The sequence below is a fragment of the Malaclemys terrapin genome, chromosome 3 (genome assembly GCF_027887155.1).
Source record: "Malaclemys terrapin pileata isolate rMalTer1 chromosome 3, rMalTer1.hap1, whole genome shotgun sequence".
Lineage (NCBI taxonomy): Eukaryota > Metazoa > Chordata > Testudines > Emydidae > Malaclemys > Malaclemys terrapin.
This window is the reverse complement of record NC_071507.1, coordinates 65,779,824-65,795,695: the sequence shown is the minus strand read 5'-3', so window position 1 is coordinate 65,795,695 and position 15,872 is coordinate 65,779,824. Positions and strand designations below refer to the sequence as shown.

Here is a 15,872-nt window from a genome sequence, read left to right as displayed (position 1 = left end):
TCCAGCTGAATAAACTTTACGGCCAAACAAATCGAGTCGCTTAGCCTCCTTTGATTTGGGCGCTGCAGCTTGTTGACCGTGGCGCTCCCTTGCATTCACTGATGACACCACCAGTGAACACGGCTGGGGATGGGTATACAAGTACTCGTAGTCTTTGGAAGGGACAAAGTACTTTCTTTCCACCCCTCTCGCTGTAGGTGGGATAGAGGCAGGGGTTTGCCATATCGTAGTTGCGTTCGCCTGGATCGTGCGGATCAGGGGCAACGCCACTCTTGATGGGACATCCGCCGCGAGGATATTTACAATGGGGTCCTGCACCTCCACTATCTCCTCCGTCTGTAGGTCCATGTTACGGGCCATCCTACTTAACAGGTCCTGATGAGCCCGAAGATCTATTGGGGGTGGACCTGTGCACGACGTGCCCGCCACTGCCTCATCCGGAGAGGAAGAGGAAGATGCCTCTGGTGGTAAGGGATCCAGGGGAGGATCCTGGTCTCCCTGTTCCTGGGTCGGAGCATCACCTGCCCTTGGGTCCGGGACGTCAGGTGGTGCAGATACAGAGGCCTCCATGCCCCCTGGAGGAGGACGAGAGATGGTGGACTCTGGGGCCCTTGTATCAGAGTGACCCGAGCGAGAGGTTGTTGGAGCCCCTTGCGCCTGGTGGTATGCCCACGGGGTCCAGAACGACCAGTGAGATGGGCCATGGTCAGGGTCCTCTGCTCCCTCTTGCCAATGGCCTAAATCTTGCTCCCCGGTTTGCCCCTGAGGGGGGTATGCCGATCTTGACAAGTCCTCAGAGGAGCGAGACACCGATCTCGATGGCCATGGCGGTGCCGACTGCGCCGAGACGAATCCCGTGGGATACGGTGCCGTACGGTGCCGGTCTAGAGATGTTCTATCTCTACGCGGTGCCGGCGATCGGTGCCGAGATCGCGATCGGTGCCGATGACCTCGCCGGTGCCGGGAGTCGGACCTGGATCGAGACGATGACCTGGAGTAGGCCCGGTGCCGGGAGCGGCCTCTCGACGTCGAACGTCGATCGTACCGGTGCCGAGAACTACGTCTCGACGTTGATCGGTGCCGACGATCATAACGGTGCCGAGATGTAGAGCGGTGCCGCGATGATCTTGGCCGCGAGTACGACCGGTGCCGAGGTGATATCCGGCGCCGGGACTGCGAGCGGCGTGGGGACCTGCTTCGGGACCTGGACCGGTGCCGTGGTTCCAGCCCTTGCGATGGAGGGCGCATCAAGGCAGGTTTTCCCCTAGATTGGACCGGGCGAGTCAACGGTGCCGACGGTGCCGGTGGTTGGGGCGGTGCCGGCTCCGTGAGGGCGATCAAGTCTCTCGCCGTCGCGAAGGTCTCCGGTGTCGACGGGAGGCACTGTATCACCGCCGGTCTCGGTGGTGATTCTGTCTGCACCGGACTCAACGGCCTCGGAGCCGGAGTCGACGGTGCTGGAGGCACCTGTTTTCGGTGCTCCACAGGTGGACGCGGCTCTACCCCCGGCACCGGGGGAGCCGGCGTCTTCGGCACTGAGGTCCCCGCCTTATGGGATTTTTTATGTCCCGGGGATAATGAACGGCGCCGAGGCACTTGCTGTGAGTGCGGTGCCGATGAGGTCCGGTGCCGTGGAGGCTTGTCCGACGTGGTCGGCATGGTCGGTGCCGCCGGGGCACTGCGCACCGAGGTGCTAGGTGCCGGGGCCTGACGCGCCGATGGAGCGTCCGGGCTAAGTGCCGCCTCCATAAGGAGTTGCCGGAGTCGAAAGTCCCGCTCCTTCTTGGTCCTCGGTTTGAAGGCCTTACAGATCTTGCACTTATCTGTTTGATGGGACTCTCCCAGGCACTTCAGACACGAGTCGTGCGGATCGCTTGTTGGCATAGGCTTAGCGCAGGAGGCGCACTGTTTGAAGCCGGGAGCCTTGGGCATGAGCCCGGCCACGCGGCCGGGGAAAAAGGGGGAGACAACCCCCTGAATCCCCTTTAACTATATAACAACTATAAACAAGTGAATAACCAACTATATAACTATAAACAACTAGAACTATAACTATAACTGTGAATAACTGGATAAGCTAGGGAGAGTGGAGAACAGCTACGCCGCGCTCCACAGTTCCAACGACCGTCAGGGGCGGTAAGAAGGAACTGAGGGGGCGCCGAGTCGGCTGGGGTATATATTCAGCGCCATGAAGGCGCCACTCTAGGGGGCTCCACAGCCGACCCGCCGGTGTTGCTAGGGTAGAAAATTCTCCGACGATCGTGCACGCGGCGCGCACACACCTAATGGAATGGATATGAGCAAGCACTCGAAGAAGAACTTACTCTTTTAAGACTTCTGAAAGCATGCTCCACACCTCATCCCTCTCAGATTTTGGAAGGCACTTCAGATTCTTAAATCTTGGGTTGAGTGCTGTAACTATCTTTAGAAATCTCACATTGGTTCCGTCTTTGCGTTTTGTCAAATCTGCAGTGAAAGGGTTCTTAAAATGAACAACATGCTGGGTCATCAATCCGAGACTGCTATAACATGAAATATATGGCAGAATGCAGGTAAAACACAGAGCAGGAGACATACAATTCTCCCCCAAGGAGTTCAGTCACAAATTTAATTAACATTTTTTTTTAAATGAGCGTCATCAGCATGGAAGCATGTACTTTGGAATGGTGGCCAGGCATGAAGGGGCATACAAATGTTTAGCATACCTGAGACATAAATACCATGCATGGCACTTTTGTAGCCGGCATTGCAAACTTCTGTTCTCACTTTCAGGTGACATTGTAAATAAGAAGCGGGCAGCAATATCTCCCGTAAACGTAAACAAACTTATTTCTCTTAGTGCTTGGCTGCACAAGAAGTAGGACTGAGTGGACTTGTAGGCTCTAAAGTTCTACGTTGTTTTGTTATGGAGTGCAGTTATGTAACCAAAAAAACCCCCCTACATTTGTAAGTTCCGCTTTCATGATAAAGAGATTGCACTTCGGTACTTGTATGAGGTGTACTATTTCTTTTGTCATTTTTACTGTGCAAATATGTGTAAGAAAAATAATGTAAAGTGAGCATTGTACACTTTTGTATTCTGTGTTGTAATTGAAATAAATATATCTGAAAATGTAGAAAAACATCCAAGATATTTAATACATTTCAATTGGTATTCTATTGTTTAACAGTGTGATTAAAACTGCGATTAATCGCAATTACTTTTTTTTTTCAGATAACTGCGTGAGTTAACTGTGATTAATCAACAGCCCTAATAAGAATACAGAAGTGTGTCAGCACACTATTACTGAAAAATTGCTTACTTTCTCATTTTTACCATATAATTATAAAATAAATCATGACACCCCCCTGGTTGAGAAACACTGATATAATATATAGAGTAGCATAAACAAGTCATTGTCTTTATGAAATTTTAGTTTGTACTGACTTTGGTAGTGCTTTTAGCCCATTGTAAAACTAGGCAACTATCTAGATGAGTTGACGTATCCCCTGGAAGACCTCTGCATACCCTCAGGGATATATGTAGCCCTGGTTGAGAACCACTGATATAAATGGTTTCTTCACGCCAATATGAGGTGAAGACATTAACACATCCATGTATTTATAAATTTTAATAAACTGGAAGAGACTAACACATTGGACTTGGATAAAATTACAATACAAAAAACAGCGATCAAAGATGAGTTACGTCCATGGGTGACAGATTAATTCAGGAAACAAATAGTTGAGCTAAGAATTAATTATTTTTGGAACACCTTTGAAATGGAGAAATATCAATAGTTAAAAAAAGTTCCTAGGGAAGAGGTTAAACTATTATGGGCCATCGATGGGCTAAGTCCTTTTGACCCATGTACAGAAGGTCTACTCTATGTGTGGATCTTTCCCACATATATTGTGAGAGAGGGGAGAAGGAGGGTGTATCAGTTTCTTCACTGCAGGTTTTTCCCCAGTCTCCGCAAGTCTGGTGATTTGCTGGGGTAGAAGTTAAGAAATATTCCCAACATCAGCACTGGAGTCATCCCCAGAAGTGTAATACAGAGGCAGAATAAAAACTGATCATGAAATATAAGCAGCATTACATTTAATGGCAGGGCAGGGTAGTTTTGTTTGTGGACAGCAGGCCACCATTTCTGAAATCAGGAGAGAAGTTTTAGCTGATCATGCTTTTCTTCCCCAAATTTGACATGGAATTTCTGCTCTCCTTTGGCAAAAAAATATTTAGAAATATGCAGGACATAGATGGCAGAGTTGTCAGCAAACTACTTCAGACATTCATATTCTATGGCATGCCTATGAGAACACACACTTACATACTTCCTCATGTACCATACATCATATTTAATCCATCTTACAAATCGGATTTTGAACTAGTATGTAAATGCTTTCTAGTTTAGAAATCACAGATCTGATCAACTCTAAAGGCTCTCAAAAGTAGTCAGTCATGGCATTCCACTGTACCAGTTTAATAAATTATTATTAAAAATGTTCAGGAAATTTTTGTTGCAAAAAATGTACTGTTCAAAGCTAGAAAGCAATTTTTAAAAACAACTTTACCATCTGTTTCCCCCTACTTCCAATATATTAAGTTATAAGACATTATTACATTTAATTTTTAATTTCATTTAAATCAAATAAGTGTCTTAAATGAATTGATAAAGGATTTATAATGACATATTGTGGCAGCTTATGCTGACAGACTATTATAACTGTAATTACAAGCTGTGATATAAAGAATTGAAAACCTCCTTTGGATCCAATTTTACAAGGATTGAAAACATACAACTATAAAGGAAATTATAACTTTCCATAACAAACATTTCTATTTTTTTTGGGGGGGGGGAGTAAATCTTTTGTAAATCTGTACTGACCTGTCATCAATGTTATTAAGAATTTATTTAACACCTTAAATTAAATAGGACTGATAACTGACAAACTCAACCTATTCACATTTCAGTGGCACAAGTGATAGATACAGTATGCTCAGAAAGCAGAAAAGATGAAGGTTTAATTATAAAAAAAGCAAATACCAGTATGCCTTTCAAAAACTATTTTTGGGGAAGAATCATGTCCTTTTAATTACTTAAGGGAATTCTTGTACCTATATTTAAAGTAACTATTTACAGTCCAATCCCAGGCCCAGTGATTTCAGTACATTAAGGGTTACTGCAAGCCTAAAGCTCAAGTAAAGCTTTCTTCTTCCTTGTTAATGGTGAGAGAGTTAGAGATATGCACTGGGCTTTGAGGGGGGCTTAGGGAGCTCATGTCCTCCCATCAGAGTTAACTGCAGCCTCTCAACCTTTTATATACTGGGCCAAATATCCTCAGAATCTATCAGCTTGGCATGCAGCTAGCTTATGTAGAGTGCTGGGGCTTAAGTAATCAATTCTTCAAAGTAAACTAGGTTCTGATAACCTGGCTGCAAGACATTAACTTGAACCACATATTACTAGACAATAGTTTATGAAATTCCCTTTCTAACTAAGTAGGATTTAAATATACGCCTGCTATCTTTTCAAAGGAATTTGAGCAATAGAATAGACCAAACTGCTCAAATTACTGCCATTTGAATGGAAAAAAAATAATTAAATTTTTATGACTCACATTGCTTTCTGTATTAAAGTGGGAGGAAGGGAAGAAGATTAAAAACCTCTCATATTCACGTTCACAATCTGACAAATCAACGTTTTATAGAGCTTCTATAGTTTGGATAGATAGAAAAGGTATTGGAACTCTAAAAAGATTATTTAAACTATATTTATTTGCATTATTACTTAATAGAGGTAACTGAACGAAAATGTGAATATCTTAAGAATCTGTGCATAAAGCTGCATACAGAAAAGTAACAATATCTCAGTAACAGGATCTCAGTCTACCACCAAAGGATTTACAGTAGGGCTCCTTTAAAGATGCTGCGATCTTGGCAAAATATTGTTCAGTTTTTGTGCTTAACCCATTTTCTGTTTTTCTGGTGTGATCCACTAAACTCCCTTACCCCAGTCAGTTCCATCTCCTGAACTTCTAGATTCTCCGTCTCCATCATCTGATCCAACTAAGAAGTCAAACTCTTTCAAAGCTTCTTCTGTATCTCTGTCTTCACTGCTATCAGACACCACTCTTCTCCTCACCATCTAAATAAAAAGAAAAAAGCTAAATTAAACTAAAAATACAACTTTGTATCTGCCAGTGCTATTTGCTTTCACTTGTGGAACTAACAAAATTAGAACAGAGGCAGGAAAAAATTAAACATAGGGTACCTCTATTTTAGCGGTGGGGGCAGGGGGAAACAGGACAAAGTAAACACATTTGATTTATTCAAACTGTAAAGCTAAAGGAAAGTCAAAAACAACAATTTTTTTCACACTAAAGCAGTCAATACACAACCTTAGCACATTAAGGGCTATACTGGTAATTTATCAGGGATACAGTCTACAAGTGTGACAGTCTGTATTCCTATGTTCACCCTTTTTACAAAACTATAATGGATTTGGTACAACGTATGCCTTGTGAGGTATCATTTGAAAACTCATAACGTGCTGATCATTATTGTCCTGGTAAAATGTGTGTGGCAACATTGTATGTAAAGTTATAAGAGTCTACTGTAGAACATTACTGAGACTGCTTTGAATTCATTTAGCTTAAGTTCGGTATTAGATGCATTTTACCTTTTATTTACTTGTAACCAATTCTGACCTATAGGACTCATTTCTTGTAATCACTTAAAACCTATCTTTCTGTAGTTAATAAACTTGTTTTATCTAAACAATGTGTTTTTGGATTGAAATATTTGGGAAGCGTCATTTGGGCACTACAAGACGTATATTTCTGGGGGAAAGTCTGGGATTGATGTCGTCCTGCAATGTACTTCAGGAGTGGCTAGCTATAGCACTCATACAATATAGCTGGAGTTTGTGTGTGAGCAAACGGAGTGGTTGCTCTCAGCATAGCTGTGTAAGGGGCACCCCAGGTTTGAGAATTGAGGGGACACATCTATCCACCTGTCCAGACTGTACCATGGGTAATGTCACAACAAGTAGCTTGTGTATAAACATATATGCAAGGATTTTAGTCCAAAATAAATGCATAGTGGTTGGTTTTTACAAGAGGGCAAAAGTGTACACAGCACTTCATAAAAGCATCAAGAAAGGCAAGTATCAGTGGCCAGATAGGCTCTACTTTTCTGAAATCAGAGTTTTTGATATCCAGATTTGTCTTTGATGTGCCCCACCCTATAGACACACACAAAAACATAACAGGTGAGAGTCTGTTGAGTAGCTGGTGTCTTCTGATGCGTTCAGATTCATCTTTGCTGGGCAAAATGGTGGTGATAACCTTGCCTATTTGTTGCACATTTTACCATCACCATCTATGTTTTTGTCACTTCTAAATTGGATTTTCTTTGGTCACTAACACCATCTCAGTAATTTATTAAAAAACAAAAAGTTCTAAGCTACAGTAATTCATACTATACTAGTCATACAAAATTTATTTTTCCTACAACAAAAGTGGATTGTCTAGGTTAAAGTCATTTAATTAACCAGTGACTTAGATTTGTTATTGTAAATTTTAATGGCGTCTATTTAAGTGAAAAACTGCTTTTGAGCAGTACTTATTTCACTTAGGCCTGATCTATACTAAAAAATTAGGTTGGCATAATTATGTGAAAAATCCACACCACTGAGTGGCATAGTTAAGCCGATCTAAGCAGTAGTGCAGTGATACTCAATAGGCAGCCTCCGAGCCAAATGTGTTCCATCAAGGCTTCCTGTGTGGCCCATCAGCTCCCCTTAAAAATGTTTATAATTAAATTCACGAATAGTGATGCGTTGCCTACTATTTGCCTATGACTGTTTTTATCTCCGACAAATAGGAAAAGAGGACATTGTGAACCACGTGAAGCAAGTTTCCCTGCCTAATTCTATGGCAGTGTGAAGATTGGAGATAAATTACAAGGATTGTCTGTCAGCACTGCTTTATGGTTTTAAAAATGCCAAATACACGTCTCTTGAAGAGGCTGAATCAAGCGATTTAAATGACACTGCACAGTTATCACTGTTTGTTAGATTTTATGACAGTGAAATTTTCAAGGAATAATTTTTGTGCTTCATACCATTAGAAACACACCCAGGAGAGATCATTTTTGCAAAGGAAAAAGGCTTATTGAAAAAAATGTTTTAGATCAGCAGAAAGTAAATTTGCTTGTTACAGATGGCGGTCCCTTGATGACAGAGAAAGAAAGGCATTTATTTGTACTTCCTAGGTCTATCACTATTGTACCATCAAACAACTAATTGTTCCGTTATTTTAAAATCATATTTAAATACCACTAACTGATTAGACAAACGTGATTTATTAGGACAAAATTTTCGGACATTTTCATTTGATCAATTGTAACCTTACCATGCATTGTATACTCAAAAGGAAGTTTAGTCACTTTGTAGTAGTATTGTTTGTATTTTATATAATTTAGAATGAAGGATAAAGAATAATATGTAGCATGTATTGGTGTATGATTTTATCATATCCTGCCAGCCTACCCTTTTTGAATAACAGAAAGAAATAACCTAATGGGCCATTGGTAAAGATTCATCAGCCAGAATCTGTGTCTGTGCTGATTTCAAGGCAGTGACAGACCTTTGAGGGTCACCAATTTGTTGTAGGTTTAGCATTTTAAAATAAATAAAACAATGCCTGATTGTTTTCTTTTGCATTGCAACTTGATGTTCAAAATGTTCTATGTAAATTAATTTTGTTGTGTGTGTGAATGAGGAATGTGTGTGTTAAGAGATAAGCGTAAAGACCACTGCTGAACCAGATGGTCTATGGAGGAACTGGAGACAGATGCAAGGGCGCCAAGAGGCTGCAACACACCCCTATTAAAATATCAGAGGAGGGCAGATTAAAGACTAAAAATGAGACAGGCACCTATCAATGGGAACAAGAAAGCTGTAATCACAATCAGCATGGGATAACTCCCTGAGGAACTTAATAAAAGAAAAAAAAAATTAAAAAAAACAAGCACTCGTCAAACAACAATTGATTACAGCATGACGGTGCAAAACTCATTGGTCCCAATGAAGGAAAATCACAATATAAACAGGGTGCCTTGCCAAGAAACGTTGGGTTCGTCCTGCCAAGACTTCCCCGGAGCAGTGTGTCATGACCGACGGAACCCAGCTCCTCCCTACCGGTGATCAACCAAGCTTGCCACTAGATTGATCCGGACTCTGGACTGGTAACTATAACATCGCTTGGCGGGACTGTGTCTGTGTGTGTATGTGTCTGTGTGTGTGGTGACTGAATGCATATGCTAATTGTTGTATCGTCAATAAACATGGTGTATTGCCTTTTCCCCTGAAAAAGATTGTGTGTGCTTCTTATAAGCATAACAATTTGACAAAACAAAAAGGGATTGGGTTAAATAATAGGGTTGGGTTTATTCATATATTACAGGTACATTTACTTTAAAATTCTCTACAAGCTGCTAAAAATGAAATGTAATATGTTTTGGGAAACTGCAAAAAACATTTTCCTCAAATTAGTTTAAAAGTTTTAAGCCAATATAAGCAAATATTTCACATCAAATGGATTTCTGATTTAGCATTACAGATTATACTTCTCAACATCAAAAGAAGGCAGAAGACTGAATTAGAAGGTGTGTGGTTCCTAAAAAATAAAATTGATCAGATGTTCATTAAAAATAATTAGATTCACAAACTTCTGGATTCAAATTGAGAAGAAGGTGGCAGGAGGGTTATTATTTTTTTTTAAATAAAGCTAACAGAATAGACCAAAGAAGAGTAAAAAATAACATTTGGGGATCATTTTCAGGCTCCAAGTAGGCACGCTTACTTTGCGCACACAAATTCAGAAGCGCAAATCTTATGCTTCCCAACTAGGCAGATATACATTTAATCATATATGGGGTACATTTAATAATTTGCATGAGGCACATGCAGATGCGCAGGTATAAGTGACAGAGAATCAACCTGTTTACGTTTCCTTAACCTCACACTTTCCTTTTACTTTTCTGTTCACCACAAGTTTTTCAACAATGAGATTTTTTTGACCCACCGTTGAGGTATCAATCATTGTTTTCTCTCTTCCTTCAATATCTTCATCCTCATCTTCATCACTGAAATCTGCAGCTGCATTTTCAAGAAATTTGAAGGTCTCTAGCAGAGAGGCAGAGTCTGTCAATTCTGGTTTCCTGGATAAAAAACATATTTTGAATAAAGAAGAGCAAAAACAAAAATTGCATTCACCAATCTGGTTGTTTTGTTCTGTAATGACCAATACTCTGCAAGATAAAAATAAGTCAGTTGGTAAAATTGGACAATGATTATATGTAATTATATTTGTGGGCAAACAATATAATATTAACGATGGGTCTTTTTTTTCTTTTTTTCTTTTTTCTTTTTTTTTTTTTTACACTCTGTAATTATTTCTTACTCAGCTGCAATTCCCCACTTAGCTGCTTCAATTTTTTGAAGTATTTTAGAACAGTTTCCAGCTGGGCCCACATCACAAAACACCATCACAACTGGCACTCTTCTTGGCAGTTGCAATAGGGAGCACAAGGATTGAACAAGCAGCCAAGCTAGCTTTCATGCATTCACAGGGGCACAGTAATGTGGCAGAGCAAAATATGACTTCACTGCTTCCTGTGATGCCCCCATCTTGCTGGGAAACAGAAGGCTCCAGACCCATCAATCACGCACCTTTGAGGAGTACTAAATTTGCTACTGTAAAACAGTTCAATCGAAAAAAAATCTGTTTAAGACTAAATTATGTAGTTAACTCTAAAGAGCAGTTAACATTTAACAAAATATAATTTTGCTAACATTACTTTTGTTAATTCTGGCAAAAATCCAGAAAATGTCTCTGGAACAGGAAGGGTTGCTATGTCAACAACTGTTAAGAGAAAGAATCCAAGCTAGAGCCTGTGACCATTCATCGAGGTAATGTTGATGAACATGCAGTACAGTAAAAGAGATTCTAAGAATAAACACAATTAGTGAATCAGTACTTCAAACTCCTAGGATGAACAAGAATCCATAAAACCAATCAGTCTAACACTACTCGCACTGGGACAGAACTCTGAACAAAGATTCTGGTAGGATAGCTAACTACAGATAGAAAAGTGGGAAAAATCTCCAAACCCCAGAGATATACGGAGAAATGAAGCTTCACCTTGCAGACATATCGTCCCTGCCTTGTGCTCTGGGAGATTTGGCAATCTAATAGCATTAACACCTAATGCTTTTACTTGTGGTGTTCTTGCCATTTGGCAAATCATATGAATATCTAATATTTTTACTTGCTATTACAAGTGATGTCTAAAAATGCTGTTAACTGAAAAATATGAGAGAAAACGTATCTATTTTTTAGCTTGTTTACATTGTGCATTCGACAGCACTTTGTGTAAAGTCAGTTTCAAGATTTACCCTCTTTAGTCAGCTTCCTTTACTTCCTTCACACAGCAACAGGAGAGTGAAAATCATTAAAAATTATGAGTATGTGATTTGAAGAAAATTGGCAGGACTTCTCAAGGATAAGGGTAGTAACTGAAATTACTTTTAACTCAATTAAAAAAATGAAATAGATTTCAACTTTACATTACCAATTATATTAGAATACCAGAAGAAAAAGTTTTAAATAGTTGAAAGTGAAACCTGTGGTTGACAGTTGGTTGATGTGTGACGCGTAATCGTGATAATGATAAAAGGCTGAACAGCAGGATAATGACAAAAGCAGTCAAAGTAGGGACTGCTGCATTAAGTGAGAGGGGGAAAAACAGGACTCAGCTGAGGGCACCCCTCCCTATGGCACCCTTATGGACTCATAACTGTGCAGGGGAAATTCCTCGCACACACATTGAGGGCAAGAGGACCAGGTGGTGCAATATGCTTTTTTAATGATTTTAGATTTGGGAAATATCTGAACTCACTCCTTTTTGGCATAAAGAGCATAACTACCCTCACGGAACTCCCAATCCTCTTTGAGATAACGTAGAGCATACACCTCCGCCCCCAATTCTGTTCTATGAGAAGTACCCCATAGATATCATTTAAAGCTCTCTCTGATGTGACTGGTCTCAACATACCAGGCAACCAACTTCAATTCCTGCCCTGAATTGTTCCAACAAAAATTTTGGCTTGGGAGCCAGTTGGTCAAAATCTTAAAACAGAAGATACTAGTCCAAAACGTATAATGTTCATCTGGCTTTCAAGGTCTAAAATTTAGGAGCTGGTTTAAACACAGTAAACTGTAAAACACGGGACACTAAAATTTAACTCACTGTTTTGTATGGTGATGCCACTAAGAGCATATTGAATTTTCTTTGCTGCTTCTAACATGACCCATAATATTTTATAATTTAAAATTAAATTATTTAATATTATATTACAGACAGTTATTGTCTTTGTAATGACACCTGAGATCTTAATTACTGGGGCTTTCCTGGACCTTCCTCCCTTTCAGTTGCTGTGCCCTCCCTCCCACAAGGAAAGAGGTTAGTTCCTTCTCAGACACTCTTGTCAGTGACTAACAGTATCAAAGACTGAAGACAGGTTGTCTTAAATAAAAGCAGACTTTATTGGTAAATTACAGAAAGAGGAAATTCACAAAATAAAATAGTTAAATACAGGCTCGCCTTAGACTAAAAAATGTTTAAGCAGGCCAATACAGAAAAAGTCTGTGTCTGACCCACAGTTTCAAAGGCCTAATCTAGAGCACCAGAAAGGTTTCATATGACCTAGGGTAGAGAGAGGGGTGGGAGAGCGTGTTTTAGCAAAATCCCCTCTCCCGCTTACAGAAAATACAGCTTTTTGTTCTCCCCAAGGCCTGCTTTGGGCCTCATATATGTGTTACATCACTTTCCTAAGCTATTTTTTGTTGACTCCTTGTCTCTTCCTACCAACAAAATCTGTTCAAATGTGAGGCCATAGTATCTTTAAAAACTCCCTTCTCATGGTATGAAAGTTCTTTCAAGCCTGCCAAAATTTTAGTTAAGCTGCGTCTCACACTGAGTACAGAAAACACATGCATACATATCAATTAGCTTATTCTTTTCTATGACTAGTGACTCTAAACATTTTGAAGAATTTTCATTACCATGCAGAGAGCCAGGCCCTTTATAATGCAGCATAACTAAAAATATGGAAATACATGTCACCAAATAAAGCTGTAGAACCACTTTAATATAATTTTTACCTTGTGTATAAATTTATGACAGGCTAGACAGTCTGTCACAATCTCTTTGAAAGTTCTAATGAATTAACACACACTATACAAGAAACAATGCAATACAAAATAAAAGTAGGAAGTAATACTTACAAAATGGTTTGGATGTAAACTGCAAGTTTACTGACTGAAGAAGCTTTCAGCCCATATAATTATGTCCCAACCAATGTACATGTAAAGATAAGGCCACTTGACTAGCCAGACCACACCACAAACAATTTTTGTAAAAAAATAATTGGGGTAACTTTTAAAAGTTACTTCCCTATTCATCTCTTTCCTCTTCTCTGCTTCCCTCTCCCCTATTTATTAACTTTTTTTGTCTCTTCCTCTTCACTCCATAAGTGCCTTGTATGAGGTTTCCAAGAACAAGGTACCAGTCCTGGTCACAGATGTGTGGCAGTGGAACGAGAGAGGCTTCTACAGTGAAGCTGTTGTCGCTGGCCTGAGTGTCTTCATTGGATCAATAAGAGTGGGACTTCAAAGAACATGGTAAGGTGTTGCTTGTTGTTTGAAGCATTACTCCTAATGATCAGCTAAAGCCAACTGGCCCAGTAGCTTTCCATCAGAAACCCTGTTTAAGCTCACCTGGTGTGAGTGTCTGGGTGTGGCAAAAAGAGCTGTTTTTGAAGCCCCACTCAGGTCAAAGCAAGAGGGAGATAGGAACAGAGGAAAGGAGGGGAAATAAAAAGTGATATTTAAAAATAAAAAATGGTTTTTAAATGTTATAATTGTTTTTATTTACTATTTGTTTCTACTTCACACAGTATTTTGGAATTATTTCCTTTCTCCAATTAAATTAAGGGGTTTAATTTTTTTTTTCAATAAACCATTTTATAAGCATGCTAACACACACTATGTATGTTCATCAGCCAGTACAGAAAGAGCAGGTTGATTAAATGTGTAAGTGCTAAGAGGATTTATGGATGCAGGAATTACTCAGGTATTCTGCCTTTTGGAGTAGAAAGACATTTAGTTGCTTAAGTCCTGGTGGGAATGGTTTATTTTACTCCAGAAAATAAATCAGGGTCATGGAAAAATGCTTAATTATTCTCCTGATGTTAGGGAGCAGATTCCATGATGGTTTTCACTTGAGTTTATTTTGCTCATGTGTAAGATGTGAAACAGAAACCAGCTTTATTAAAATAAAAAGGTGCAAATCCAGTTGAGATTAGAGAGAATACAGCCCAATCAGCTTTTTTTTTTGTTAAAAAAGTGATTTTTTTAACCAATGTTAGAACTCTTTAAATGGCCAATCGAAGCTCATTTCAATGCAATTTCTCATCTTTGAGCCCCTTTATCAAGTCCTCGGCATCATAAATTATCTATTTTATTATTAAACATTTTATTCCTTTATTCCAATTCACCAATTTTATTCTATTATATGTTTATTCTTCTGTCAATAATAAAAATATATCCTCAAAAAGAAATTAATTTGGACTACCTAGGATTCAGTTAAGGGGTAAAGTGATTAAAAATGAGATTCAAGGAATAAGCTAAAGATACTTAAATACTTTCATGTTGCACAAGGCTACACATGACATTTTAGTGAGGCAGTTTCCATCTGTTTGGTTTAATGATATAAAACTTTGATGTGAGAAAAGCACTCATTCTGCTCACTGCAGGCATTGGAAATTTCAAATGTTAATAGAAAGTTATTTTTAGTATCTGTTTCTGAGTTCATTCATGCTGAGAAGTTGTACTTATCTTCTGTAATGCAAGTGGGTTGATCTGAAGAAAGTGAACATGCTCCCCTTTTAAATGCCATGAAACATATGGGAACAGGACTATCAATGTCAGGCTATCAAAATAATGTTTTCATAAATGGAATCAAAATCTTCCAGGAAGCATCCCAAATCCACATGATGTTCTTGAGTGTTAAAGTGTTCATGAGGATCTGTATATTAGCAGATATACAGGAATGTGTAAAAAGACAAATATTCAGCCATATGTCTAGTGACTACTGATATACTATACTATGAGCAGGAAAAACTTTAGCTCCTGACTTAAATGATTTTCAGACAGTTGGAGTAAGTTGAGCACGGTGCTCCAAAAATACTGTCCAGCCAATCTACTGGAAATCCAACATCAACATGTGAAAAGTTGAGACTATCCAGACTTAAAACAATTTTCTGAAGTAGTTAGAAACTCACACATCTTCAATTAAGCATTTCATTTTATTAGAAAAGAAAGTGACGTCTTCACAGTACTACTGCAGTAGCAGCTCTGCCTACTGCTACCCTCGTCCTCCCCACACAGGAACACTGAGATGAATAAAAGCAGTCACCCCCCAAGCATTCCCAGCTTCTTCATGGAAATTTTCCCATTCTCACAGAGATGCAGCATTTACAGCCAACACTATAGCACTGAATATTAGAATACTGGTACTCCTTAGGAAATTCTGCACTAAAAAATTAAAAATTCTGAGCCAAAAAATAATAATCCTGAGCACAATATTTTAAAATTCTGCAAAATTCTGAAAATTTTATTTGTCAATAAATAAATGTGGAAGCTCCAGGATAGCAGTGGGAAGCACAGGCTACTGGCTGCATGAAGGTGGTTGGGGTTCAGCAGGGGGTCTGGGTTCTGGGGGAGTGGGACTTGGAGGGGTGGAAGTCTGGGTGCAGTTGGTT

The 15,872-nt window shown here is 39.7% G+C and overlaps 1 protein-coding gene across 3 annotated transcripts in view; it reads right to left on the bottom strand.

The window, feature by feature from the left end:
• Positions 1-15,872, bottom strand: part of STRN (striatin) — a 107,725-nt gene that overhangs the window by 43,654 nt on the left and 48,199 nt on the right. For all 3 annotated transcript variants that reach the window (XM_054023345.1, XM_054023347.1, XM_054023346.1), the window contains exons 6-7: positions 10,072-10,207; positions 5,993-6,128 (exon numbers count right to left, since the gene is read on the bottom strand). In XM_054023345.1, coding sequence (XP_053879320.1) covers positions 5,993-6,128; positions 10,072-10,207 — 272 coding nt within the window. The remainder of the gene's footprint in view (positions 1-5,992; positions 6,129-10,071; positions 10,208-15,872) is intronic.